At 48.5% G+C, this 21,330-nt stretch overlaps 2 protein-coding genes across 4 annotated transcripts in view; both read left to right on the top strand.

The window, feature by feature from the left end:
- Nucleotides 1–560: 560 nt before the first annotated feature.
- Nucleotides 561–6,590, top strand: DHRS13 (dehydrogenase/reductase 13). Of its 2 annotated transcripts, none has more exons than XM_053367222.1 (5): nt 561–1,709; nt 3,627–3,745; nt 4,541–4,664; nt 5,375–5,686; nt 6,227–6,590. In XM_053367222.1, exons 1-5 carry the CDS (start codon nt 1,574–1,576, stop codon nt 6,487–6,489), a joined length of 954 nt encoding a protein of 317 aa, XP_053223197.1. In that variant the 5' UTR covers nt 561–1,573; the 3' UTR covers nt 6,490–6,590. The 2 variants fall into 2 exon arrangements, with proteins under 2 accessions (XP_053223197.1, XP_053223198.1); XM_053367223.1 differs by lacking the exon at nt 561–1,709 and adding an exon at nt 3,109–3,208.
- A 2,851-nt stretch (nt 6,591–9,441) lies between these two features.
- Nucleotides 9,442–21,330, top strand: part of FLOT2 (flotillin 2) — a 30,750-nt gene continuing 18,861 nt past the window's right edge. The window contains exon 1 of one of the 2 annotated variants that reach the window (XM_053367221.1): nt 9,442–9,567. In XM_053367221.1, coding sequence (XP_053223196.1) covers nt 9,519–9,567 — 49 coding nt within the window. In that variant the 5' untranslated portion in view covers nt 9,442–9,518. The remainder of the gene's footprint in view (nt 9,568–21,330) is intronic. The other variant, XM_053367220.1, reaches the window with a different exon arrangement.

The raw sequence follows: 21,330 nt of genomic DNA, 5'->3' as shown, positions 1-21,330 counted from the left end.
ATGTTGTGGTTTCATCCGATGAACTGCCCTGAGACCGGTGGGCCAGATTCTGATGAGGCCCTAAGCTACTGAAGATGTCCAGCTGTCCTTTGTCAACGACAAATTGTTGCTGTTTTTTTTTGTGTTGAATATATGCTATATGGTAATTTATGAACCTAATAGGAATCTAAAGTCATTTGCACAAAATATGTATTTGATCAAAGTAATTGATATAGAAATGAGGAAACCAGTGATATTTTAGGGAGCAGGCTAGCAGGTGGGACCCACTCCTTACATCATAGGCGCCTACACAACACAAAACACTGTTGTTGTATGTAGATTTCATTAATTTTTTTATCTTAAATTTTGGAAATGTACATCCAGTTTTTTCGCTTTAAATTTTTTGGGGAGCCCCAAGAGAGTGGGGCCCTAAGCTATAGCTTGTTTCGCATATACGTAAATCCGGCACTGCAAGGTGTGTCGATCATGCCCCCACCCGCAATATTTTATTCAAGTTGTTGTTGTTTAGTCGTTTAGTCGTGTCCGTCTCTTCGTGATCCCCTGGACCAGAGCACGCCGGGCACTCCTGTCTTCCACTGCCTCCCGCAGTTTGGTCAAACTCATGCTGGTAGCTTCGAGAACACTGTCCCACCATCTCGTCCTCTGTCGTCCCCTTCTCCTTGCGCCCTCCATCTTTCCCAACATCAGGGTCTTTTCCAGGGAGTCTTCTCTTCTCATGAGGAGGCCAAAGTCTTGGAGCCTCAGCTTCAGGATCTGTCCTTCCAGTGAGCACTCAGGGCTGATTTCCTTAAGAATGGAGAGGTTTGATCTTCTTGCAGTCCATGGGACTCTCAAGAGTCTCCTCCAGCACCAGAATTCAAAAGCATCCATTCTTCAGCGATCAGCCTTCTTTATGGTCCAGCTCTCACTTCCATACATCACTACTGGGAAAACCATAGCTTTAACTATACGGACCTTTGTTGGCAAGGTGATGTCTCTGCTTTTTAAGATGCTGTCTGGGTTTGCCATTGCTTTTCTCCCGAGAAGCAGGCGTCTTTTAATTTCGTGACTGCTGTCACCATCTGCAGTGATCATGGAGCCCCTGAAATTGCACTCATGCTGGGGCCATCTATCCGAGGATGGGACGTGCGCGTAACGAAGGACAGCGACGGATCAAGGCGACCGGCCTGGATCTTTGGACCCTCCTGGCGGGGCGGGGCCAGGGACACGGACTTTGCTATGGGGCGGAGCTCTCACTCCCCACACGGTCCGGGATACAGCTGACCGTGACGCGCATCTCTGCAAGCGGCCAGGGGTTCCGGCTCCGTTCTTGGCACGCCTCGAAGCACAAGGGGCGGCAGGCGCGCAGCGTTGCGCACGGGTCCGGGGGAGAAAGAGGAAGGATCCGGGGCGCGCCTGGCTGCTGGGAACCTGCCTCCCGAGGAGGATCAGGATCAGCAGCGTCCGCCTCTTCCTCCGACCAGCAGTGCGAGGAGCCGGCGATCGCGGGCGCAAGATGCGCGCCTAGGCTGCTGCTGCTAGCGCCCCCTCCGCCTCCTCCTCCCTTTTGCGCTCCGGGCGCAAGAAGCGCGCGATGGCCGCGGCGGAGGCGCTGGCGGGTCTGGCGGGTCTGGCGCTGGGCCTCTACGCCTTGCTCTATTACAACTTCATCAAAGGGGCCCCGTGCAAGAACGAGACCAGCCTGCGGGGCAAGACGGTGCTGATCACGGGTGAGAATCGCCCCCGGAAGACGGGGGGCAGCGTGGGGCAGTGGTTAGAGCCTCCGAAGAGGGTCTGCGGGAGCTCCCGCTTCGGGGTTTCCTGGCCCTTGATCCCCAGGAAAAAAACTCCAGATCAGCCTGAGCAAGATGCAGCCTTGGGAAAAGATATTTAGGAGAGCACTCCCTGTGTCAAAACAAACACTAGAGGCAAAGTGGATCAGGTCAGGGGCAAAAAAGTTGTCAGGTTTGGCAGGAGGGATGAGCAGCTAATGGCTGCTGGGCCAAACCTGCCCTCCTGTTGCCAAGCAGAGATGTGCAGAGGAGGGCTTGGGTAATTCTGATGTGTTGAGTAAGTCTGCACACCCAGGGATGGAGAAACCTGTGGCGCTTTTCCTGTTCTGGGACTCCCAGAAGCCCCAGGCAGCATGGCTCCGTCAGGATGAAGGGAACACTTGATCGCAAAAGAGAGATTACTTCTAATTAATAATATTTTTTTATTTATATCCCGCCCTCCCCAGCCGAAGCCGGGCTCAGGGCGGCTAACAACAATAAAATAATACAACATTCTAAAATCATTTCATGAAAAAATTACTTCAAATCAAATTGATGGCAATCTGTGAAGATTGCCAAAGGAGGGAGTCAGACTGTGCCCTGGCCAAAGCCTTGGTGGAACAGCTCTGTCTTACAAGCCTTGCGGAAAGATGTCAAGTCCCGCAGGGCCCTGGTCTCTTGTGACAGAGCATTCTATCAGATCGGAGCCACAGCTGAAAAAGCCCTGGCTCTGGTTGAGGCCAGCCTAACTTCCCTGTGGCCTGGGACCTCCAAGATGTTTTTGTTTGAAGATCGTAAGTTCCTCTGTGGGACATACCATTCCATTTCCAACCCAAGCTGGAAATGAGATAGAAGAGGGTTGGCGTTTTAAGACGCTCCCCACAGAGGTGACAGGTTGGTTATATATAAATTTATTATATATAATACAGTGGTACCTTGGTTCCGGAAGTCTGTTTTTAAACCAAAACCATTCTTAAACCGAGGTGCGCTTTCCCTAACGAGGCCTCCTGCTGCCGGTGCCCTTCCACTGTTCGGATTCCGTTCTTGTTGCTGTTGTTTAGTCGTTTAGTCGTGTCCGACTCTTCATGACCCCTTGGACCAGAGCACGCCGGGCACTCCTGTCTTCCACTGCCTCCCGCAGTTTGGTCAAACTCATTCCATTCTTAGACCAAGGCCAAGTTCTCAAACCAAGACACTATTTCCAGTTTTGTGGAACCAGTTTTAAGAACCAAATAGTTCTTAAACCGGACTGTTCTTAAACAGTATATTGTATAGAGATGAATAAATGCCGTGAAGGGCGCTGATAATGGTGCCATGGCAGCTGGCCCTGAGATGGGGGCCCTCTTGAACTTCAGCTCCCATCAGAGGGCTCCAGAGCTTTATTCAGGAGGTCTGTGATGTGCCTGAGGGTTTGTAGTGGAAGATGAGAGACAGCACATCCATAGCATTCAATATTTGTATATATTGTATTGTATTCTGCTACAATTTGAGCTCTCCTAAGAATGTAAGGAAAGAGCCTGGCTGCTGGATCAGGCCAATGGTGCATCTGCTTCAACCTCCTGTCCTGGTGGCCACCCAGCTGCCCCCCTGGGAAGCCCACATGCAGGGCCTGAGCCCAGGAGCCACTCCCCTCTCCTGCTCTTTCCAGCAACTGGCCTTCAGAAGCATGTACTGCCTCTGACCCCAAACCCTCTGGAATTCACATTATGATACAACAAAATGCAACCTGTAATAAATAATGGATGTAGTGAAAATGTGGTTAAAACCATACAGCACCTAGCACAGCTCACTACAATTGTCACAGCAGGTAGAAAAATCGTTCTGCAGTCCGCCAAGACCCCCAGCGAATTATACTTTCCCCTTGAACTTTTCCAGGTGGAAACACTGGGATTGGAAAGGCAACGGCTCTGGATCTGGCCCGGAGGGGAGCCCGCGTCATCCTGGCTTGCCGGGACAGAGAGCGAGGAGAATCTGCCGTCTATGACATCAGGAGGGTGAGCACCGGCCACCTGCCTCCTTTGAAATGGCAGCCTTTATGTGATTCCATTTTAAAATCACTTCTCAAAGCAATTCCACTGTAAAAACGTGGCCTAATATATTCACTTCATTAAATTTATACCCCATTTGATTGTTAAAAAAACCCCACACCCTCAAAGTGGTTTACAAAGAAAACTAAATCAATAAAATTATTAGCAAGAAAAATGTAACAATGTAAAACTTTAAAATATAAATAAATCAGAGTAGACTGGGGGAACTCACATCAACTTTCCTAACCTCCATGTAGGCTCGTCTACACAATAGTGTTTTTAGCAGGCACTGAAAAGAGTACAGTGAAGGCACCTGCCTGATACCAGTCAGCAGGGAGTTCCAATGAATTCTGAACAGCTGACCCTTCCTTCCTTGGCAGGAGGGAGGTCTAGCTTTCCAGAAGAATTCACCAACCTGGCACTCCAGATGTTTTGGATCTAGTCTCCCATCAGCCTCAGCATCACACAGCTGTCTGGGGCTGATGGGAGTTGTAGTCCAGTGGATGTGGGAGGGCACCAGGTTAGAAAAGTCTACCCTAGTGGTATTATAACATGGGGCAGGTGCACGGAGGATGTTTTCCCACAATGCACCATTCTTGCCTGTTTTTTCTGGGATGCGGGTAGTGGTGAACAAGCTCCATTGATCTGCTAATCTAATCCACTGATTTATGTATTTTGCATTTGTTTTAGGAATGTAGTTTCATTGCTTGATCTTTATGCTGTTCCCCAACATATTTCCCCCCCCCCCATTAATGTTTGCAGGAAAGTGGGAACAATGAAGTTCTCTTCATGAGCCTGGACTTGGCCAGCTTCAAGTCAGTGAGGGCTTTTGCAGCGGCTTTCTTGAGATCTGAGCCCCGCCTTGACATTCTCATCAACAATGCAGGTGAGATTGGGGGAACACAGCTGCTTTGCATGCAGAAGGTCCAAGGTTTTCAGTCCCCAGAGGCATCCCCAGGTAGGACTGGGAATGTCCCCTGCCTGAAACTCTGGAGACTGAGAGGAAGTGGGCTGGGCTTTGTTGGTGCCAGCAGCAGCAGCGTTAGCGCTCGAGCGGCTGCCATTGTAAGCAGGCTCAATTTGGGCTTTGTTGCTGCCAGCCCCGCTTCAGACCCCTTTCACGCACTGCTCATCATCCCACCACTGCCAGCCCCTGCCGTTCACAAGACACAGGTAAGCAGCTCATCCGGTGCTGTGGAGAAGGGAGGGGAGAGTCATGGGGGTGTGTGGCTTACCCGAGTAGAATGTGTCCTTTTATTTAAAATGCATCTCTGGGTTATTTGTGGGGCCTGTCTGGAGCTCTTGCATAGAATGCTGTGTCCTTTTATCTAAAATGCATCTCTATATTTTTCAAAATATAGTCTGGCCCCTCAAAGGTCTTAGGGACAGTGGACCAGCCCCCTGCTGAAAAAGTTTGCCGACCCCTGGGCTAGAACAATAAACTTATATGGACTATGCTTGCCTAAACAGGTGTGTCTTCAAGAGACAGCAGATGATAGTGATGGGGGCCTCTCATATTTCAACAGGGCTGGCACCACCAGTGAAAAGGCCTGCCTCCACGTTGCACCTGTTTAATCCAGCTTTGTGTTCCGGCAGGTGTCGGGTCTGGAAGCCGAAGCGAGGATGGCTTGAATTTGGTGTTCCAGGTGAATCACTTGAGTCATTTCCTTCTGACCCACCTCCTCCTGGAGCGGATGAAGCAGTGTGCGCCCAGCCGTGTGGTGGTGGTGGCTTCCAAAGCACATCAAACGGGGAAGATTGACTTTCAGAACATCCACAAGCCAGTAGATGGGCACTTGGCAGGGTTCCAATCGTACTGCAACAGCAAACTGGCCAATATATTGTACACCCGGGAGCTTGCCAGTCGACTGGAAGGGACGAATGTTACCTGCTACGCTGTCCATCCAGGTAGGTGGCAGGTTCAGCTCAGCTCCTGCCTCCACTTGGGACCCTCTATAGTGGTGGCTGGTGCCCTTGGGGGACTGGAGGGGCAGAAAGCAGGGAGCCCAACAATAGACAGAGCCAGAACCAGTGAAGGGCAGAGACAGAGTCAATTGCAGGTTCTGTCCCCATCCTCATCCTTATCCCTGCAGAGATTTACAAGGGCCAACACTGAGACTATGGAAGAGAAGGAATCTGAGGGGCAGGACCACCCCCTGGGCTGGTTGTAAGTAGGAAGGGTGGCAGATGGGAACTGTCTGATTAGCAGACTGAGGTTGCCCTAATGGACCAGCTTCCATTGGTCCTCTAGATGTTATTAGACTCCAGCTCCCATTTTTCCTGACTGTTGACTGTTCTGTTCTGCAAAAAGGGGCATCTGGTTGGCCACAGTGGAAAAGTGGATACTAAATTAGATGGACCCCCTTTGAAGTCTGGTCCATCAGCTGGGCTCTCTTCTTATTCTATCCAGTTCTGGCAACCGATGTGTTCCTATCTTTCTGCTTTCAGGGCTTGTTAAATCAGATTTTTTCCGTCACATTTCGGTTTGGCTGAAGCCTCTTTTCCTGCCCATCTGCTGGCTCTTCTTCCGAGACACGACCAGCGGAGCTCAGACGTCCATCTACTGTGCCACTGAGGAAGGCATTGAGAAGTACAGTGGGCGCTATTTTGCCAATTGCAGGCTACATGACCCCAAGCCACATGCCCAGGATGACGCCGTGGCCGAGAAACTTTGGGAAGTCAGCGAGAGGATGACGGGGCTGGCGAACTAGGCTATGGTGTTTTTCAAAGAGGGCTCACCTCCATAGAATGGGTGCCTGTGCAGAACCATCCATGAAATTGAGGAAAATTTTAAAGTCAAATTGTGGCATCACATGGTAGGGTTTTAAAGGGGAAATAGCACTGTCCCAAAGCAGCACTTCTCATTTTCGTAAACTGGAGGCATCTTTGAATGATAGCCAACCGGTGGATAGGACTTGGATGGTGTCTTAGGGCGTCAGATGGCGCTAGGTGCCTTGGGCCTTTCACTGAGGAAGATGCAGGGATCTTGATCTTAGTGCGTCAGCAGCAGTCAGCATGGCATCAACCACTGTTGAAATAGTTCCAAACATTGCAGTGTCAACAGACCTGTCTGTCAATCTTGACAGTTAAGGTTTCGGATTTAAACAGAGGTTGGATGGCATCTGTAATGGACGCTTTAGCTGAGATTCCTGCATTCCTGTGTGTTGCAGAGAAAGGGAGACACACGATTTTTGTAAACCACCACGTGCATGAAACGGCAATAATAATGGAAGGCACCAATCAACACGTAGTGATATCTAAATAGCTGTGTGATAGGAACATGGGAAGGAAGCTACCTTATCTTAGGTAAAACTCTTTGTCCATATAGTCCAATCTACTCTGATTGGCAGCTGCTCTCCAGGTTCTCAGGTAAAATAAGGACATTTTTGTGTCACACAGCAGTAGTACAGAGCACCTGGTTTGCATGCAAAAGGTCCCAGGTTTCATCCTCGGGCTGGGAGAGACTTCGTGTCTGAAAAACTGGAGAGAGCCCTTGCTGCCAGTCAGTGTAGGCAATATACAATGTAAGTACAAGAATGAAAGCCAGGATTGCTAATAAGTGGCTTAAAGTGCAGCGCTCACCTATAATAGTAGCATTTATAACTGAGCTGCAGCAACTGAAGACTTTCTGAGCATCCCTCCAGTCTCCAAACTCCAGAACCCACCATCTTGGCAATATCATAGAATCATAGAGGTGCTGTAAGAATTCACCTCTACACCACCTTGTTTGTTACCCAGGTGAGGAACAACCACCTTTTGCATAAACCACAGAACCAAGGAAACTATTTCCAAGTCCAGCATCCAGATTTAGGGACCCAGTTTTATTATAGCTATTGCAATAGGACAGAGCTCACTCGACTCAACGTGCCAGTTGAGCTCTGCCCTGAGGCAATTCAGTAGTTCAAACACAGCAAACCAAGAGTCATAAGACATCCTTAAACATACGTCAGGAAAGATTACAGGTCATGAGAAGCATGTGTGGCTTCGTACTGGCATCTTCACCCCTGCAATCGCCTTGGAGTGGCCCTGATGTGCCCAGGCCATTTGACCATTTCAGGTCTCGGATATCAGCGTTACCCTGGCAGCTTAGCCTTCAGTGAGAGGGAAGAGCATCATAAAATCCTCTTCCTGAGTCTCAGTTAGCTTCAAGGATAGCTGATTCTCACTCTGGTGCTAAAACATCCTCCTGCCATTAGTACGATTTTCAGGAGTAGATAAGGAGAGAGAGGAGAGTAGCTTAGAAGGAAGACTCACAAATGCAGAACACACAAAGATCAAGTCTAATGCATTCTGAAAGGTTAAATGCAATTAAAGCGAAACACTGAAAAATTATTAAAATAATCAAAATGTACACCTGGGGTCTCCAATTCCTATATCAAAGGGACCTCGGGAGTGCAATGCAGAAATCTCTGCTCAATTCTTTCATTTTTATCAGAGCAGCTGATTGTGGCAGAAGCTGAAATGTTAAAAATTAAACTCGATTTAGGTTCACTCCCCACGATGTTTATATGCCACCTGACTAAACCACCAGAAAAAGAACAAAACAGCAAAATTTTCAGTGAAATCTTTTTTAGAACCTAAAACAATATTAGTAATAATAAAAACAGATGGCAGCTTGTTTGTGTGTCTGGATAGGCTTCCCCAGACAGAAATGTCTTTAGCAGAGACTTAAAAAAAAGAGCAAAGGCGGCTAGAGTCCAAACTGTAGGAGCTGCCACATTAAAATACACGTTTCTTAGCAAGTGGGGGGAAAGCATAATGTGGCCGCTGTAATTTTGAGGCCAGCTGGGCAAGACTGGCGTGGCTGAGGGGGCATCTATGTTGGGCTGAGGGGGTCTCTCAAGGATGGTCTTTGGAAAAAATGGAGGCAGAAAAACTGTTGCTAATCACAGAATATGCAAGGAGAGAGGAGACAAATGGGAAGATGCCCTTAAAAGACAAGGAGGACCATTCAGATGTAGGTTTTTAGGACCTGCCTTGCTTCTGCAATGGCAAGCTGTTTTTAAAACTGTTTTTATATTATATTTTAAATGTACCCAACCCTGGGACCTTGGGGTGAAGGGCTACTAAACAAGAATCAACAAGAATATTTACCATCATTAATTGATTGATTGTACCCCACCTGGGACCTGGAGGGTGTGGTGTGTTAATAACAACAACAACGATAATAATAATAATAAATTATATTTTTATTTATTGTGCCCCGTCCGGATAGTAATTTTTTTTCGAGTTCTGAGGGTTTTGTTTATTTATACACTGCCCTTTTCTGCAGGAGGATCTCGTGCGAAAACGCGAAAACACATAATAACGAAAACCAAACAACGCGACGTGTGTTCACAAAGGGCGCGTGTTCTGAGGAAGATGGGGGGGTGCCCTTTATTTTATCCTTTTCTTTTTTTCCCCCCCTGACACTTTCCTCCTCCGCCCAAAATGGCGGCCTGAGGCGAAGGCGGAGGAGGCGGCTTCTCCCTCTTCCTCCTCCCTGCGCTCCCCTTTTCCCGCTCTTTCCTTTTCCCGCCCCCGCTCTCCCTCTCCCCCCCCCCGCCTCGGACGCGCTTCCTGTGGGCGGAGCCTTCAGCGGCGGGGGAGGAGCCGAGGAAGGAGGCGGTGCCGCCGCTGCCGCTCCTCCCGAAGATTCCCCCCGACCCGTTAATCGGGCGGAGCGCAGTGCGCGTGCGCAGTGGTGGTGGTCGGTGGGAGGGGGCGGGCTGCTGCTTGGCGTTGTCTGGGTCGAGTCGCCATGGGCAACTGCCACACGGTGGGGCCCAACGAGGCCCTCGTCGTGTCAGGTAAGGAGGCCGAGGGGGGGGAGCGTGAGGGGGGGCTTGTTTTCCTCAAGGGGGGGAGGGACGCTGAGCCCCCCCCTCCGCAGCTCGTCGTCTGCCTCGCAGGTCTGCCTCGCCCTCTTCTTCCTCCTTCCTTCCTTCCTGCTGTTCTCCTTCCTCCCTGGGGGGGGGTCCTTCTCCTTGAATTGGGTGAGGCCTAGGGGGGGGGCTTTATCCCTCCCCTCTGAGGGGACACATGTAGGACACACACACACATACACACACACACACACGTGTATGCCTGCATGCACACAGCACTCTCTGACACGGGAGTGGAACAGGTATGCAGAGATTTCTTTTGCCCAAGCACACAAGCGCATCCATCCCTGGCACACGGAGATCTCCCTGTTACACAAACGGCACAGCATGTACATATGCGCAGGTGTCTCTCGCACAGAGAGGGCGCGCGCACGTAGATTTTTCCCACGCCTGCACACGGATGGGTAGACGGCGCACACGGATCTCTCGCGCCAACAGCCCAGCACACGTTTACACAGAGATTTCTCTTACGCACCCACCTACAGAACACACGCAGAGATTGCTTATGCAAACAACATAGCGCCCATACACACAGAGCTCTCTCTTACGCCGGCACACACATTGCAAACACATCTCTCTTACAGACACACAATGATATCTCTCTTACACGTATTGCACACATTCACAGATATATATATCATGCACATATAGGTATATCACATCTCTCCTGTGCACATTTATTTATATCGTATATATGCTATGTTTGCAGCCACAGAAAGAGTGTTATTTACATATACAAATATATTTCTCTCTTGTACACCCCTCCACATAAATATGTACTCATGTACATAAACACAAAAGTATGCAGAGATCTCTTTTAACACAGGGAGACACCATTTGTGGCATTTATATACCGCCTAATATGGAGAAGAAGAAAAACAACCCACAACCTACACAGAAGTCTTGTTTGTGGCACCTTAAAGACCAACAACTCTTATTATGGCATAAGATTATTTGTTGGTTTTGCTGCAACAAAAATGAACACAGCCTGTGTCTCTGGAAAACATGCACACATATTTTCCCTGCCACTTAGTCTCTGTCTTAAAAAAAGTGTACAGTTCTTTAGAAATTTGAAATTAGCCTTAATATTAATGATATCACACACACAACCCACCTTGTACAGCACAGAGCTCCCCATAAGGCCTTGGGTTTTTGTTTATGAATAATAATCACAACAGTGACACAATGTGTCCCACGGGGTCTATAGCGCTTGGATTGAGCATTAGCTGGTTTGCATTCAGTTAAGCTCCCATCCGCTCCTGACACAAACTGCAAAATTAGTTAGAGATCCATTTCTCAGTGATTTGAACTTCTCTTAAGAAAATGGTGCTGAATCCTTCCTGTTTTCATCTGAGGCGTATTTAAAGTGGGCAGGTGCTTTTGCTTGATGGGAAACAGTTGTATGAAAATGCAACTTAGATTGATTGTATTTGTGCATCTCCTGAAATGTTTTCTTCCTGGTTCATGAGGATCCTGCAACCCACTTATCATATTCCAGCACCACGGTTTGGTATGATATTAGTGTTAATAGGATGGGGGTGCCTCTGAATGTGTTCTCTGCCAAGTATCTGAGCTTTACAGGAACACATTTCCAAGGCAAAATACATGATTTGTAGCCCAGTAAGTTATTTTCAGGAAAAAGAAGGTGTGAGATGTTGTGATTACAATTGGAAGAGGCCAGTTCAGCTCGTAAAAGCGGTCGGGGTGTGTGTGTTGGTGATGGGAGCCTCCACCTCCCTTGAGAGCCTCCATTCTCAGTGTAGCCAAAGCTACTGCAGTAGATGGAAAATCATTCTGGGGAAAACATAGCGCTCTTAATAACCACCACACCCTCCTGCTTTTTTCTGTTTCGGAAGGAAATGGCCTCGAGTGGTCTGGAAAGAAAATATGGAATATAACATGAACATGGGCCGAGTGTATCTTCCATGAACCATGGCTGTGCAGGTTAATCCTGTTACAGACATGGAATAACAGAATTGTGGAGTTGGAAGGGACCCCAAGGATCATCTAGTCCAACCCCTTGCAATGCAGGAATCAGAGCTAAAGAATCCCTGGCAGATGGCCATCCAGCCTCTGCAGATGAGGATCTGCCTACTGAGTCAAGCCACTAATCCTCTGCCTTGCGTTGTCTACTCTGACTGGCAGCGGCTCTTCCAGGGTCTTGGGCAGCTGCGGATCTTCCACTTTCTCTGCTCCCTGGTATGTTTTTAACTGGAGAATCGGGGTTGAACCCGGGACCTTCTTCAGGCAAAGCAGGTGCTCTGCTGCTGAGCGACTGTCCTTCCTTGCCTGCTTGGAAGTTCTGATAGGCAGGGAGAACCCCAGCCCTGCCTAGACTTCGGACGGGAACAGTGTGGGATGGAAATACACCAGCATTAGCTTTTAGCATTTTATATACCATGTTCCAGAGCACTCAAACCACGTGTTGTATGTAGTCCTTGTAATCCTCCCAGCAGCTCTGTAACATAGAGCAGCACAATTCTCCCAAATTGTAGTCAATTGTAGTTTGAGAGTTGAGTAGCTGCTCTGTGAGTTCATGACCCAGAGGCTTCCCTCATTTCACATATGCCCGCAGAGCATCAACTTCCCACTAGTAGCCTCTTTCACGTGGAAAATAAAACCTTAGGCTGTACAAAAACCTGTTTAATTTGATGCTTCATAATTGCACTCCTCTTAAACTTCATTACACCTGAAGGAGCGTCTCCACCCCCATCATTCAGCCTAGACACTGAGGTCCAGCTCCGAGGGCCTTCGAACAGTTCCCTCCCTGCAAGAAGTGAAGTCGCAGGGAACCAGGCAGGGGGCCTTCTCGGTGGTGGCATCTACCCTGTGGAATGCCCTCCTGTCAAATGCAGAGGAGCTAAAGAACTACACAACTTTTAGAAGACTTCTGAAGGCAGCCCTGTATCAGGAAGTTTTCAATGTTTGACATTTTGTTATCTTTTTATATGTGCTGGAAACTGCCCAGGTTGGTTGGGAAACCCAGCCAGATAATAAAATTAGTATTTGTTTAAATTATTATTATTAGCTGGTATTTTCCAGCGTAGGAGTAACAAGGCCGACCCCAATAATCTTGTGTGAGTTTGTACAGGCCTACTAGCATACATTTGCATTGTCTGCATGCTACCAGCCCTCAAGAGGCGTGATCAGTCCTGGATTTCCCCCTCCTCCTCCCCCAGTCTTGTGGCAAGCAGGCAGGCAGGCAGACTGTGTTCGCAAGTTGTGTTGCCAGCCTGCCCTCGATAGGAGAAAAGGGTGGTCCAAGGGTCTATGGTGTTACTGGGCAGCATTTCCCATCTGCTTTCTGGGCACTTTTTGAAATGGGAAGCGTTCTTAGCACTGCAGGATTGGTCCGTGTCCAGCAGCAGATGAATGCAGGCTGTGTTCCTGTGCGTGTCGGGAGGCCTGGAGCCTTGCGAGCAGAAGACTTAATCAAATCGAAACCCCCAAACCTTCTTCCAGTGCCAGAGTCATCCCACCCTGCCCTCTCTCTGCAATGAGGACATGAAGTAATCAACATGCCTCTGATTTGAGTAACTACATCCTGGCCCTCCATATCTTGGATAAGGTCCCATGATTCCGCTACGGGAGTCCTGTGGCTTCCGGCAGGGGCTGGGCCCCAGCACCTCTTCCTCAAGAAATCCAATGGTATAACAAATGAATATAAAAAACTTACACCTAACTAGCAAGTGGAGCCAGGAGAACTGTTGCCAGGGAAAGATTTCTGGAGGATTTTTGCTTGTTTAAATCCTACCCCAAAGCATCATAATCAGGGTGAAAGTTGCATTCACCCAATGCTGACAAGGTACTAACTAACCTATTAGGATGGAATAATTGCTTCCTTCCGTGACAGGGAATGGCTTCCCCAGCTAGTTTTTGTGGCAAGCTGGTCTAGGTTTAAACTGAGGCCCCCTTACTAATTGTTTTTTTTTTAAATAAATTTTTATTAATTTTCCAACACATATTAAAAGACAATACAAAACAATACAAAAACAAACAAACATATAAACACGTATAATTTCTTAACCTTCTTTTCTTTAAGCCTTCTTTCAACGACTTCCCCATACCTCCTTTTTCTGCATCCCTGTTTTAAATCTTTCCAGCAACCCCTAATTTTAATTACTTATGGCACTTCCTTTAAATCCTTTTTCTCATGTCCAATTGTTTATCGCTGCAATTCTATTTTGCATTACTCAAAACATTTTAACACTCATTAATTTTACAACAGTTCTTAAGATAAACTTTTAATTTCTTCCAATCTTCTTCCACCGTCTCTTTCCCTTGGTCACGGATTCTGCCGGTCATCTCAGCCAGTCCCATGTAGTCAATCACCTTCGTCTGCCATTCTTCCAGTGTGGGTAGTTCTTGTGTCTTCCAGTACTTTGCTAAAAGTACTCTTGCTGCTGTAGTCGCATACATAAAAAACGTCCTATCTTTCTTTGACACCAATTGGCCTACCATGCCCAGGAGAAAGGCCTCTGGTTTCTTCACAAAAGTGCATTTAAGCACCTTTTTCATTTCATTATAAATCCTTTCCCAGAAAGCCTTAATCTTTGGGCATGTCCACCAAAGGTGATAAAAAGTACCTTCAGTTTCATTACATTTCCAGCATTTGTTATTGGGCAGATGATAAATTTTTGCAAGCTTGACTGGGGTCATGTACCACCTATAAATCATTTTCATAATATTCTCTCTTAAGGCATTACATGCCGTAAACTTTATACCGGTGGTCCATAACTGTTCCCAGTCAGCATGAGGCCCCCTTACTAATTGGCAGCCCACCTGTGGCATGAAGTCTTGCAGTGGAGTGTGTGTGTGTTTTTGTGTGTGCATGTCCAGCATTTTCCGATGTTTGCAAGAAATGTCAAGCCCCCGAGACAAGTCCATGATAACCTGGCAGCTGGACTGTTCGTGCTGCCTTGTTCTATTTTAACTCCCAAGCAAACAATCTGTGTTTGCTTTGCTGCTTTTGTTGAGGTGTGGGTTGTATCTCTGCTGGTGGCTTAGGGGACTGTTTGCCAAAATTGCTGGCTAGCTCTTAAACTGGCACACCAGCCTGCAGTTGCCCTGAGGTGCAGCATGAGCCCTGCCTGTCTTTATTTCTCCGTCTAAATGAGATTAGATGGATGAACCCGTGACCCACTTTGCGTCTCTGTACAGGCAGCCTGTTGCAAAAATTCCCGTTAGCTTGTAAGGAAGGACAGGCCGTTGTGCAACAGCCTTTCTCTGGAGAGAGGTGGGCTCCTTTCCAACAGCTGCTATCTTTTCGGGAATCAGGATTCCTTTTGCCAAGACTTAGCAGCAGAGAGGGAGGAGCAGCCTCTGTTTTGCTCTGATTCCCTTCTCCCCCCCCCCCAAACCCTTGTTTGGGAGAGCTCTCTAGGCGGGGGGGGGGGGACTGTCCTCTCCAAGCCCTGCTCTGCTTCCTTTACATGTCAAGCTGCATGTAATTAGGAGAAGTAGTATTTTCAACCCAGGAGGTGAAACTGTCTTGCTGCTGCATCAAGCGAGTATGCTTTGTTCTTTCCAGCAGCTGTTCAGGTACCTCTGGAAGATCACAAGCGGGTCACCCCCCCTCCTCTCTTGTGTAGCCCCAGATTCCACCACCGTGCCAATTTAATATGAGTAGGTTTATTAACTAAGCCTTTACTGTCACCCTGTTTGAGAAGAGTTTTCAAAGTTGCATTTTGTAATAAGGCCTAGGGCTGGGCGATACCTGACCAGCTAAACATTGCAATACTGTATACTAGATATATCACAAAGTGTGTGTGTGTATGTGTGTGTGTGTATATATATATATATATATATGTACAGTTTTGTAATACAGGAAAATGTGTACAAATACCTATAAAGTGGATAAGGGAAACAGAGAGTTGCAAAACAAAACAATACAAAAGAAAAGGATATAAGAAGGACCCCATAAGCTCATAATAAAGAAAAATGTACATGGTCTCAAGTGTTTCATCGTATGTGAAAGTCACAGTCACAATCATTGTTCTCCTGTGAATATTTACAGATTTAAAGGTATATTTTTTAAAAAAATTCCAGAATGTCTTTCCATAAGGAAGTTATTCGACATTCTGTGAATGTGGACCTTGCTGTGCTTGTGTGTTACTCTTTAAAAAACAAACAGAGAGCGAGCTGCAAAGTCCTTTTAAATTTACACAAACAGCAGGCATTCTCTCTCTCCACCTCCCAATTGCCCCAAGGTCATCAGTGCTCCAAAATGGCAAAGGAACTGGGATGATCTGCTGACGGTGGTCCAGTTGATGCCTCTCCTGGGAGAGGGGAGGGGAGCATCATTAGCCCCAAGCCGGGCATGGGTGCTTCTCCTCCTCCTTTCCCATAATCTCCCGGCAGTGCTCGAAACTCCCATTATTCATTCTAGGTGCATTTTGCGACTGGGAATTTCATTAGCGTGAGCAGTTCCTGAGCTCTGGGCGCAGTACTGCGCCTAAGATAGTAATGATAATAATAATAATAATAATAATAATAATAATAATAATAATAATAATAATAATTTTATATCCCGCCCTCCCCAGCCGAAGCCGGGCTCAGGGCGGCTAACAACAATAAAACAGTACAAAAGTACAGCACAAACAACACTCTAAAATCATTCATTATAAAATTAATTAAATTCAAGCCACTGGCCACCATTGGGCCAGAGCTCCGCGAAGATTGCCGAGGGAGGGAGTCAGGCTGTGCCCTGGCCAAAGGCCTGGCGGAACAGCTCTGTCTTGCAGGCCCTGCGGAAAGATGTCAAGTCCCGCAGGGCCCTAGTCTCTTGTGACAGAGTGTTCCACCAGGTCGGAGCCACAGCCGAGAAAGCCCTGGCTCTAGTTGAGGCCAGCCTAACTTCTCTGTGGCCTGGGACCTTCAAGATGTTTTTATTTGATGACCGTAAGTTTCTCTGTGGGGCATACCAGGAGAGGCGGTCCCGTAGGTACGAGGGTCCTAGGCCGTATAGGGCTTTAAAGGTTAAAACCAGCACCTTAAACCTGATCCTGTACTCCACCGGGAGCCAGTGCAGTTGATATAGCACCGGATGAATGTGATCTCGCAGCGAAGACCCCGTAAGGAGTCTCGCTGCAGCATTCTGCACCCGCTGGAGTTTCTGGGTCAGTCTCAAGGGCAGCCCCACGTAGAGCGAGTTACAATAATCCAGTCTGGAGGTGACCGTCGCGTGGATCACAGTGGCTAGGTCAGGGCGAGAGAGGTAAGGAGCCAACTGCTTAGCTTGGCGGAGATGGAAAGATGCCGCCTTTGTTATAGCTGCAATCTGCGCCTCCATGGAAAGGGAGGTGTCGAAGATTACACCCAAACTCTTAACGGACGGTGCTGGCACTAATTGCGCCCCCGCAAGAGATGGGAGTTGCCCCCCCATCCCATATCGACCCGTCCCAGCCACAGGACCTCTGTCTTCGAAGGATTTAGCTTCAACCGGCTCCCACGTAACCATCCAGCCACAGCTTCCAAACATCTGGTCAGTGTGTCTGGTGCCGAGTCAGGATGGCCATCCATCAACAGATAGAGTTGGGTGTCATCGGCATACTGATGGCAACCCAGCCCAAAACTCCGGACAAGCTGGGCAAGGGGGCGCATAAAGATGTTAAAAAGCATCGGGGAGAGTATCGCACCCTGAGGTACTCCACACACCAAGGAGTGGCACGATGACAATTCCCCCCCAAGCGCCACCCTCTGTCCCCGACCAGAGAGAAACGAGCGCAGCCATTGAAGGACTGTGCCCTGGATCCCCACGTTGGCAAGGCGGTGGTCCAGAAGTTCGTGATCGACCATGTCGAAAGCTGCTGACAGATCGAGCCCCGACCCGCCTCGATCCAGCTGTCTACGAAGATCATCTGTTAGGGCAACCAGAGCCGTCTCGGTCCCATGACCAGCGCAGAAGCCGGACTGGAATGGATCCAGAGCCGATGTTTCATCCAGAAACCCACCAAGCTGTTCAGCAACCGCTCTCTCAATCACCTTACCCAGGAACGGAAGATTCGAAACCGGGCGGTAATTGGATAGATCTAAAGGATCTAATGATGTTTTCTTTAAGAGCGGGCACACCACTGCTTCCTTCAGTTCCCCTGGGAATATCCCGGTGCCAAGGGACAAATTGATGATATCCCCCAGGAGCGCCCGCACCTCGTCTGGACACGCTCTAATCAGCCAAGACGGGCACGGGTCGAGAGGACAGGTGGTGGGCTTTCCAGCTCGGAGGAGTCTGTCCACATCGGCTGGGGATATCCGGTCGAAGTGGTCCAATACTGGACCCGAGGACAGGTTAAAACTGTGGAGTGGAAGGAAAGGAGGACCTTTTTCTGCCTCCCCGCTTCCAGCTACTCTCTGAAGACTGGAGAAAAGACCCTCTTAAGAATATTAGGGGGGTGGGCAGGGGAAGGACTAGACCATGTGAAAAATGAACAAAATATTTTAGCTGCAGTTCATTCATTTTCAGCTTTGTATTCTTGTTATTAAAAAGTACGCCTGGACGTTCCATTGTTGCGCCTATAACCTCGGTTTAAGGTGCCATCTAGCCCCTAGCTTTCATATCTCCGTTTCTAACGTTGTCTCCCAGGATCTCGCCTGCTGGCTGCACTTTTCCTTCCATCTGAGCAAATCTGATTACACAGCCAGCAGGGACCTCCCTGAGGCAGAATGAAGAAAACAGCAGCGGGTGTGGCTGGCCGGCCTTTCTCCATGCCAGTCCTCCTTTCCTTTCCACCTCCCTCCCCTCCCCAAAATAGCATCACCATTTGCTACTACACGCCCCCCCCCTGCAATATTTTCTGCTTTGGGGTGGAGGAATAACCAGTCCACCTGAATTCTGGCTGCTTTCGCCTTCTGAACTAGCCCCCACCCCCTGCTTCTGAGATGAAGTTCCTGCCTGCAGGGCTGCATTTGGCAATGGAGGAGTTTTTTTGCAAGTGAATGAACAGCCAAGGGGAGCTCCAGAGTCCTGGGTGCTGAAGGAAAGTGCCTGGTTAATGAGCAACAGAGGAAGCTGCCCTCCCTTGAGTCAGACCTTTGGCCCACCTACCTCAGTGTTGTCTACACTGGCTGGCAGCAGTGGCTCTCCAGGGTTCTGGGCAGGGTCCATTCCCAACCCTGCCTGGAGATGTCACCGGGGATTGAACTTTGGAGCTTCTGCAGGTGATCTGCCGCTGATCTGCACAAGCCATTCCCCTAAAGTAAGACTCCATTCCTCGTGTTTCTGAGTAACTCTTGAGCTAGGCCACGCGTCCCTCTCGCTCAATATAGCCTACACTGACTAGCAACAGCTCTCCAGGGTTTCAGACATGGGGTCTCCTTCCTGGAGATGCCACTGGGGATTGAATCTGGCACCTCTCATGCACCACTGGCGCCCTGCCACCGACATCTTGGAGGCCCAGTGGAGTTTTCAGATTTTTCTCAGGCATTTGCAAAGTTCTAGGTCCCCTTTACTGGCTCCTGCAGTCCCTGAGAGTGGGCAGGCTTGCTGTGAAACCCCTGGTTCTTCCAGGCCCCTTCTGTTTCCACGGTGGGTTATTGGCATTTAGATTCCTAAAGCGCCTCCCCATCTCCCACAGGTGCTTCTGGGCCGAATCCTCAGGATAATTCGGGGCTTCCTGTTGAGGGGTGTGTTAATGCCAAACAGCTCTGAAGGGACAGGGTGTTCACTGTTTGCCGTTGGTTTCCTTGCTTGTTCTGAGGATATTTTATTGCGGTTTTCCTCTGAGAGACGACTGCAATCAATCTGAACGATTGGGCAGAATTGATTCACAAAGGCGTTCAAGGAGTTGGAGATTTGACGGAAGTGTAGGAGTGGAAAGGCAGGGGGGAATACAATATTCGTTTTCCAATCAAATGACCTAATAAAAGCTCCTTCTGGGCTGGGCAGGCACCGGAATGCTTCCTTCCTCCTCTGCTTCCAAAATCTTCCTGAGCTGTGGGGGGCCGTCTGCTGAGGGCGGTGTGCTGCAAAACACAGTTGGCAGAGCCCTGAGGTGGAGAAAGTCACAGGCGTGGGTCACGCGCAGAGGAATGGGAACTGGCCCAGTTCCCTGCCTGCCTGCCAGAGGAGGAGGAGGAGAGCTTCTGAATGGCTCTGCACCAATTCGGTCATAGGTGATCTCTTGGCTCCCTCTCCTGATTTAATCTTTCCTGCACAGCTGCAGCAGGAAATTGCACTGGGCCTGGGTGGGAGTGTATGTGATAGAGGGGGGAGTGTCCTATGGTGCCAGCCCCCACCTGCTCCTGTTTCTTATCCATTAAGTTGTGTATGGCTATTTCTGAAGTTCTGAGAACTTGCTTTTTATTTTTTTTTTAAGGGGAAAGCAAGCTTCTAGTTCTCCTAGGGCTGCCAAGGCAATGAGAAAATTAAGAGCAGTTACAGGCAGTTGTGCATCCCCCAACAGAGAAGTTTAAAGTTTTAAAAAAAGAAATGAAATTTATCTGGATGACTTGTCTGTGAGAAACTCATTTTCTAAGTGGTCACACACCGACTGCTTAATTATCTGTGCCCCAGAGGCTCCTGGAGGCCAGCCTTTACAACTGGGATGGCTCCTGTCTCTTTAGATGATGGAGACAACAGTTGCCCCCCTCCAATCTACAGGGAGAATTCCCCAAGAACTCTCAAATATTATAGAAAGGGGCTCTGAGATTATACCTGCCCGCTCCTTTAGTATCTTTAGGTGCAGCTCCTCAGGCCCTGGAGATTTGAATTCCTTTAAAGTAGCTAGGTGTTCCCTCACTACCTATTTTCCTATCCTGGGCTGCAGCTCCCTCCTTCCATTGTTTATTCCATTATCCCCAGATGGGGCACTGCTTTCCTTTTGGGTGTAGACAGGGGCAAAGTAGGTGTTGAACTGTTCCACCTTCACCCAATAGCTTTTTTTCCATTTTCTGCATGCAGAGGAGCTACTGCTTGCCTGCTGTTCCTCTTGTTTCAGACATAGCTAATGAAACCTTTCGTTATTATTTTCAGCCTCTCTTGCAAGCCTGAGCTCATTCTGAGCTTTGGCTGCCTGACCTTCTCCCTGCAACTGTTGGCTACACGTGTATACTCTTCCTTTGCAATTATATTTTATTGAATTATGCCTAGCAGAGAGGAAGTAGATGGAGAAGAGCTTTTCTCCCTTACAAGACTGGAACTTGTGGGCATCCCATGAAGCCGAATGCTGAAAGATTCAGGACAGAGAAAAGAAAGGCCTTCTTCACACAGCACGTAGTTCAACTGTGGAAAACAGTGTTTGCCACAAACCTGGATGACTTTAAAAGGTGGTTGGACAGAGCCGTGGAGGAGAGGGCTGGATGGCTATTAGCCATGAGTGCCCTGTCTCCACAATTGGAGACTGCGATGCTTCTGGAAACTGCAGGAGGGGAGAGAACTCTGGTGCTCGTGTCATAGAATCATAAGAGTTGGAAGGAACGCCAGAGGTCATCTAGTTCAACCCTCTGCAATGCAGGAATCCTAGCTAAAGCATCCCTGATAGATGACCCTCCAACCTGTGTTCAAATAACCTCCAGTGAGGGAGAGTCCACCACCTTCCATGGACCAATTGGACTGGCTTCCGAAAAGGCGGCTTCCTAATTTCATATTTAAACCACTCCTTTATTTATGATCATGAGGACTAGAATCTTAGAACAGCAAGGGAGAGGGCTCTGGTGTGCTCAAGTCCTGCTTGCAGACTTCCCACCGGGGCA

This window comes from Podarcis raffonei, chromosome 15 (assembly GCF_027172205.1).
Source record: "Podarcis raffonei isolate rPodRaf1 chromosome 15, rPodRaf1.pri, whole genome shotgun sequence".
Classification (NCBI taxonomy): domain Eukaryota; kingdom Metazoa; phylum Chordata; class Lepidosauria; order Squamata; family Lacertidae; genus Podarcis; species Podarcis raffonei.
This window is presented reverse-complemented; position numbering and strand designations above follow the sequence as displayed.

What these genes read in the sequence shown, in the direction of transcription:
- DHRS13 (XM_053367222.1), top strand. Translation starts at nt 1,574, where the DNA reads ATGGCCGCGGCGGAGGCGCTGGCGGGTCTGGCGGGTCTGGCGCTGGGC. An exon ending in CCGTCTATGACATCAGGAGG is followed by an intron (nt 3,746 to 4,540) that starts GTGAGCACCGGC and finishes TAATGTTTGCAG; the next exon opens with GAAAGTGGGAACAATGAAGT. An exon ending in CATTCTCATCAACAATGCAG is followed by an intron (nt 4,665 to 5,374) that starts GTGAGATTGGGG and finishes GTGTTCCGGCAG; the next exon opens with GTGTCGGGTCTGGAAGCCGA.